At 37.3% G+C, this 7216-nt stretch overlaps 2 protein-coding genes across 2 annotated transcripts; one reads left to right on the top strand and one right to left on the bottom strand.

Moving 5' to 3' along the window:
- Positions 1–552: 552 nt before the first annotated feature.
- On the top strand, positions 553–2078 carry LOC113709515 (pentatricopeptide repeat-containing protein At1g11630, mitochondrial-like). Its single transcript, XM_027232295.2, has one exon. It carries the CDS (start codon positions 692–694, stop codon positions 1889–1891), a length of 1200 nt encoding a protein of 399 aa, XP_027088096.1. The 5' UTR covers positions 553–691; the 3' UTR covers positions 1892–2078.
- Positions 2079–2735: 657 nt separating this feature from the next.
- LOC113709520 (CDP-diacylglycerol--glycerol-3-phosphate 3-phosphatidyltransferase 1, chloroplastic-like) lies at positions 2736–6437 on the bottom strand. Its single transcript, XM_027232302.2, has 8 exons — positions 5782–6437; positions 4748–4814; positions 4546–4620; positions 4334–4385; positions 3839–3924; positions 3682–3756; positions 3165–3259; positions 2736–3077 (listed from the first exon to the last, which is right to left on the bottom strand). The coding sequence occupies exons 1-8, from the start codon at positions 6300–6302 to the stop codon at positions 2984–2986; spliced, it is 1065 nt and encodes a 354-aa protein (XP_027088103.1). The 5' UTR covers positions 6303–6437; the 3' UTR covers positions 2736–2983.
- Between the last annotated feature and the right edge of the window lie 779 nt (positions 6438–7216).

Raw genomic sequence — 7216 nt, 5'->3', positions numbered from 1 at the left:
GAGTGTGAACATTTTTAGTATTACATTCACACTTGTGGAGTTTTAAGCATGCAATCGATTAATCTTGAGTTTTTTTTTTTTTTTACATATGATTTTTCCACCCCTCCTCGCTCCCAGCTGCAGGATTCGAACTCTGAATCTAACAGTGAAAAACTCTTATAGCTTTCCCCCTATTTTGAGTGAATGTGTTTTAGAACACTTTGTTTAGAAATTAAGTAGAAATTATCGTAATGTGAGAGTATCTTTGAACGATTACTATTTTATTGTATTATAAAAAAATTTTCTATAACAATTTTTTGCTTTATAGCTGTGTTGATATTAAAAATGTGGTTAATTTGTTATAGAAAAAATAAAAAGGCGATTAACTTTAAAAAAGAGTTAGTCTTGACGCTATATTATCACGATTGAATTCGGTGATATGTCAATAAAATTTGTTAAAATTTTGCACATATAACATATTTAAAATCGTTTCATAAACATTTTTTTTTACAAAGTTTCACAACAGAAATGGCAAATACACACAAAATTGCAAATATGAGCAAAGGCTGGGGTTTCATTGCAAATTTGCAATGGACGCGATTCTTTGACAAGCTTTCAGAATCTCTCCACAGTCCCCAGCATAAACCCTGAATCTCCAATCCCGCATAAAAACAAGACAATCCTCTGAATTCCTAGAGCCCTAGATCCCACAATGGCCCTTCGCCTTAAGCTCCGATCAATCTTGCTGCTTCAAAACCGCCGCCGTTTCTCAACCTCAATCCTAAATCCCAACTCAAATACCCCACTGACCGGCAAGGAAAAGTCTCGGGCCGCGCTCTCTCTCCTTCGGGCCGAGAAGAACCCAGAACGAATACTCGACATTTGCCGCGCTGCTTCGCTGACTCCGGAATCCCATCTCGACCGCGTCGCCTACTCCAAAGCCATTTCCAAGCTTAGGGACTTAAATTACTTCAATGGGATTCGGTCTTTTGTCGAGGAGTCCATGGCCCGGCCCGATATGAAGTCCGAGCGATATATTTCCCATTTTGTTGTTCTGTATGGGCAGGCTGGCATGGTTGCTGATGCACGCAAGACGTTTGAGGAAATGCACGAGATGGGTCTCGATAGAACGGTAAAAACACTTAATGCTTTGCTGTTTTCTTGCGTTTTAGCCAAGGACTACAAGGAAATGAAGCGGATTTATATGGAATATCCAAAAATTTATGGGATTGTCCCGAATTTAGATACTTACAATAATGTGATCAAAGGGTTTTGTGAGTCTGGTGAGTCGAGTTCTTGTTACTCGATATTGGCTGAAATGGGTAGGAAAGGGGTTAAGCCGAATGGGACAACGTTTGGGACGATGATTGCTGGATTTTATGAGGAGGAGAAATTTGAGGATGTCGGTAAAGTGTTGAAGATGATGAAAGAAGAGCATAGCATAACTCCTGGGACTAGTATTTATAACATTAGGATTCAGAAGCTGTGCAAGTTAAAGAGGAGTAGGGAGGCAAAAGCATTGTTTGAGAGTATATTGTCGAGAGGCTATAAGCCGAATAAAGTAACTTATTATCACTTAATTCACGGGTTCTGTAAGGAGGGAGATTTGGAGGAGGCAAAAGGGTTGTTTGAGAGGATGGTGAAGAGTGGGATTAAACCCGAAGGCGAATGCTATTTCACTCTGGTTTACTTCCTGTGTACAGGTGAGGACTTTGAGGCTGCACTAAAGATCTGTAAAGAGTGTCTTGCAAAGGGTTGGGTTCCAAATTTCACGACTATGAAGTTGCTTGTGGAGGGTCTGGCTAGCATTTCAAAGGTCGATGAAGCAAAGGAGATTATTGGGCACCTAAAAAAGGAGTTCTCAGCAAATGCTGATCGGTGGACTGAGATTGAAGAAGGATTGACAAAGTAGACAGGATGAACATGGTAGTCTATTGAATCTGCTTCTGCATCATACGATGATCATACTGAGACCAAGTTAGAAATAATTTGTACGTAATTTTTGTCTGGATAGAATTGTAGTTTTCTACTCAGTTCTGGTAGCTCGGACAAGTTTTGATTTTGATAATTTTGTTATGATCAGTTGCTCAGTTTATTAAGGTGTTTTATCAATTAAACTAACTCTGCTGGAGATAAATGGTACCCAAATGCAGTTCAACGTATCATATTTCCTTTCGCATACATTTGGAGATACGTTTCCATAACATGAATGTACCACCGGTGCTGCTTTTATATGTATTAGGCTTCAGACAGGCTCAAGGACTCAGAATTTTCACGAGATATTCTATGTTTACAGGCTCCAATTGTACTCTCTGATTGATGTTAGTGTGGGCATTAATTATGCTGAATGTGGCATGTGTAGGATCATGCATTGCGATTCGGGTGTTCATTTCAGCTGAATAAACATTCGTGCTTCTCAACCAAAGCTTTTACTCTCGAGGAATTCAATGGCCTATAACCTGCGGCGAGGTTTATTAGAATCTTACAGGACGAGCATCATTTGCTGAATGAATCATCTTTTCGAGACAAGTGGTTCACAAATGCTAGAATGTCAATTCATTATTACAATCCTAGGTTACTTGTTCGCCAAAGAAAGAAAAAAACTCAATGCTGGGAACTCTAGAGAAGCCATCCCAGGCCCCTCCTTGTACCGCTTTCTGGGTGCAATGTGCGCTTTGATTGAAAAGCTGCAAGTCTGAGAATTGCATACGAGCATGAATATTAATCTGTCATTAATTGTTGTAAATTCGAGGCTATAGCAAAAGGTGTAAAAAGTGTTTTATTTTTAAAAAATAAAATAAAATTTCGCGTTCTCATGTACAATGATTCTGTTAAGTACAAAAATACATCTGAAGCATTACTTTCTCTTCCAAAAGAAAGAAAGAAAAGGATAAAAAATATACAAGAAAAGTGAACATAAACTCACGACTCTGTTTAAGAAAAGCAAAAACACAAAATTCCAGCTCTGCTTTTGCTCTGAACCAGAAAAGCACATAAATTTAGTCTACAACGAAGTTGTCATTGACTTGGACCCAGTCTTTAGGTGTTGTATTCCATATGCGGCTGTTGAACCGACAGTTGTTAGAGCAACCAACCAGCTGAGAAGCATGCCAAGCGTTATTCCGGTGTAAAATGACACAATTCTACTACATGAAATGCCAAACTATTTCCACAAAGTAAAGCACCTCAGATATGTAATGTATGACTGAGTTTCCTCGTTACCAAATTCTGGTTGCAGAAGAGCTGCAGCAACTAGGACCAATTGAAGAACTGTGTTCAACTGTCAACATATATATCAGAACTTAGCTAAAAAGAAATAAAATTTATATTTAGGATGAATCAAGTGAGCAATATACAGCTGATCCAATACAGTCATCCTAACAATTTCCCGCACGTCCTCTCATGATATTAGTGTGCTAAGTAATCACTAGAAGCAGATCCCGACTCAGTTAGCTTCCTCTTTTCTTTTTCCCCTGCTTAAAATGACCTTGGTTTGCCACTGAAAACAACTTACTAAGATGCAGATAGAGATTTCATCTTTTAGTTATGAGAAACCCATCCTTCCCTCTTCCTATCTCTTCTTGGCACATTTAAAGAGGACATGAAGAAGCATATCAAACTGCTCTCACTAAATTGATGGATTTCTGATTATTGTGCTGTATCTTTTTCACCAAGTACCCAGGCGTGAGAAAATGAACATACCTTGCTTATCAAGAGAGGTTCAACTTTCTCAGGGCAAGTCCCATCAAGGTTGAAGAAATCAAACCAACTCTTCCACTGTGACAAGAATTTAACTCAATAGTGTCAAGCAAAGATAGAGCAGCTCAGTCATAAAGAGCTTCAGGTAGATCTCCCTCACCTGCCATTGCAAACTGCTAGCTCTTTTATAGACTGCCCCGCCAACAAGGGCAACATCACGCAACACAACAAGCGCAACAAGTCCGGCTACAAAAGATAAAAGACCAATTGAATAAGTATCTAAAGAAAGGATGATATTATCTTCAAAAATTTAATTTTAATCCTAGAAATTTCTCTTGTATCAGTTGGCCATCTAACTGGCAGACTTGCATAAATATATCATTGACAAAGTTTCTAGCTCAAAAGGTGGACATCTTTTTTGTAAAGAAAATTAACATCACACAAAGGGGAATATCTGACATACAATTATTTGGTACTAAGTATACAGAAAATAAATTACTAATTGTTTTAGAAAAAGAAAAAGAGTAATTTTTTTGTCACCACACTGTTACTTGCAATGTTACCAATGGCATTAGATATTTGATCAGTAGTTCTTCGATTTAAAAAAAAATGACAAAAAAGGCACATACAAGTAGGAAACCAATTACACACTTACGGTGCAGAAGACCTTTATAAACCATGCCCAAAGCAACAGATCCAATTAGTACCTGCACCCATGAATGCAATGAAATACTGAGAAAAATTACACTAACCAAGTAATGCTGTGAAAAAGATGTCACATTCATTTATTAGAAGTGTAAGACAAAAGGAAAACAATATTAAAATTTTTTAATGTAATCGGGCAGCCCAGAAAAAGTTGATTATTACCTTGTCAGCAAGAGGATCAAGGTAGGAACCCACCACAGAATTGATTCCCATCTTCCTGGCCAAGTAACCATCTAGCTACAAAATTGGAAAAATTAGAAGATATTGGCATCCATCTAGCTACAAGGAAGATTGGAAAACTTAGAAGATATTGGCATCTCCTTGTATCAAACATCCAATAATGACAAGACTAGAATTCCCATACCCAATCAGTCACACCAGAGATACCTAGACCAACAAATGCTGAAAGATACATTTCATGGGTGATCATCCTGTAAAGTCAATTAGAACAATACTTTATAATGGCCAAATATACAAGACAAGTTGAATAATAGAACTGTTGGTTAAGAGCACAGTTGAATAACTGAATGTAGAGGTGACTGAATAAGCATCTTACTCCTATAACACTATTCCCACATGCAATGATAAGCAAACTAGACTGAAATACTATAGTACCAACCCAACACATCATATTTCAACTCTATTTGCCAAAGCAAATGCAAACACGCGCACAAAGAGAAGATAAACCTTTCAAGGATTCTAGTACAAGCATGTTTAGGAGATAATAATGGGATACTCAGTGCCAAAATTTTGGCTTAAACTGTTATATAATGTTCCTCAAGGCATGTGCTATCTCAAACCTGATCAAGAAACACACAATAAATAAAAGAGGGAAAAAAGGAGGAAGCAGCAAAACAAAACCCAGTAATAGAGGATTACCCACATATCCTCATCGAGGATCAGTATTGCAGAAAACAAAGATCACTATACTACTTTTGATTCCTAATGTAGTATGCAAAGGTACATTGTTACTAAACAACCGATAAATGTTGTGCAGGTTCATAATCCAACAGTCATTATTGTCTTTCAAGGTTGCCTGAAGCCTGGACTGCACTAAGAGAAATAAATCCTAATTTCTTAGAACGACCACTTTCTCATGTATGTTTAGCAACTAAAATCCGACTAAACAAATTAGCAAGCAGTAAAATTATGGACTTTTACAAATTAATATTCTTTACTTCTCCATCTTGTTCAATTATGCTTGGATACATCACAGAGAAAAGGTTGTAATTGAGTTTTACCATAAAATTTTCAGCAAAATGTGGTTTTTCCCCTTCATTTCACCATCAATATCGAAAGCACGTAAACATTTTGTATTTTCCGCATGAATAAAAAAACCAACAAACATATTAAATTCATGAATTTAAAAAAAGGGCCAAATTTGAAAAAGAAATATACCATCCAAGCAGTGGGCCGGAGACTAATCGACTGAAAGAAATAAAATTGGGAAGATTCAAATAGCTATCAGTAACTTTGACCAGAGCATCAGAATCAGCATGATCAAGCTTGGGCCCATTAAATCCCTCACTATATTTCTTCTCCTTGCTGTTTAAATCCTGAAACCGTAGTTTGTACGTAATAATGTTATTCAGGGCATATGGGACCCTGGGTGAAAGATTGAGCAAGGCGACGTCGCATTGGAGGTGAAGGGGAGTGGCGGATTGAGATAGCTTCCAAGGGGGCGACGAGAGAAATAGAGGGCCAAAAGTGGACGAAGGGATAGGAGGGAGAAAATGGGGCCGAAGAAAAAATGGGTTTTTGATAATGTTACTATTGGAATTGTGGGATATGTAGGACTGGGAACTGGAGCAGAGGGAGACGAAGGTTCTAGCAGAAGAAGAAACAGAATTAGGGTTTTGAAGCGGGGATTTCGTGGATTGGGAAATTAGGGTTTTAAGGATTGATCGGAAGAAGGCCATGGCCGATGATGGTCAAGCATTGTTTTTGCAGTTGCAGAAAGGTGGAAGGACAGTTTGGAGGTTAGGGTTTTACAAAGGGTTTTAGAGGAAGAAGATGACACGTGGCAAGTTTACACGTGTTACAGTCAGAGGAGCGGTTTTCTTTTTTGGTTTGGAAAAATTTTTCCTTTTTGGGTTTCATTCTCCTGGCTGTGCTATTTCAATTGTGTTATTTGAGATACGGCTAAGTATTTCTATTTTGAGTATATTTCTTGGAGTAAATAATGAAGAGAGTAAAATGCAGTTTTCAAACCCAAAGTCTAACCGTTCAGTAATTTTGGTACTCAACCAACTAGGAGTAGATGGCCACCATGGAGAGATTTAAAGCTTTTCTTGGATGTAGAGGAAGAGATTATTTGCATTCTAAAAAATCTAGAATTTCCTGAAAAATTTCGCCAGCAGATACATAAACTGATAGGCACCCGAATGGGTCTGTGGCGGTTCAATTTTCTTCGAATTTCCCGTTTTGATCCCTTTGGTCCTTCTTTCCCTAGATAGGAGTAGTTGTAGAATGGAATGTATTGTATGAAAAAAAAAGAGTAATTTTGATACTCAAACTTCACAAAAACAAATTTGGTATCTGACGTTATAAAATTTAATCACAATACACTCAATGGAATTCTTCACATTCATTCCTACTAGAAAAAAATACATGCTGTGTATGTCAACAAAATTATAAACCAATATCAAAAAAATTGGAAAACAACACTCAAACTAGATTCCAAAGAAAGTTTCAAAACCTAATATTGAACGAAAAGATCCAAAGAAAAACCTTTCTATATCTTTGTGACACTTTTGACTTGACTCTCAATATTTTTCAATATTTTCGAATATTTTTAAAATTTTGCTAACATACACATGATAGGATGTGACTT

This window comes from Coffea arabica, chromosome 9e (genome assembly GCF_036785885.1).
Source record: "Coffea arabica cultivar ET-39 chromosome 9e, Coffea Arabica ET-39 HiFi, whole genome shotgun sequence".
NCBI lineage: Eukaryota > Viridiplantae > Streptophyta > Magnoliopsida > Gentianales > Rubiaceae > Coffea > Coffea arabica.
Note: the sequence above shows the minus strand (reverse complement) of the source record. Positions and strands in the feature narration are given on the sequence as shown.

Excerpts from the sequence above, each read along its gene's own strand:
- LOC113709515 (XM_027232295.2), top strand. The coding sequence starts at position 692 with ATGGCCCTTCGCCTTAAGCTCCGATCAATCTTGCTGCTTCAAAACCGC.
- LOC113709520 (XM_027232302.2), bottom strand. The coding sequence starts at position 6,302 with ATGGCCTTCTTCCGATCAATCCTTAAAACCCTAATTTCCCAATCCACG. Across the intron at positions 3,260-3,681 it reads AACCTCTCTTGATAAGCAAG|TTGAACACAGTTCTTCAATT; the intron begins GTATGTTCATTT and ends ATATGTTGACAG. Across the intron at positions 3,078-3,164 it reads TCATACATTACATATCTGAG|CTGGTTGGTTGCTCTAACAA; the intron begins GTGCTTTACTTT and ends CATGCTTCTCAG.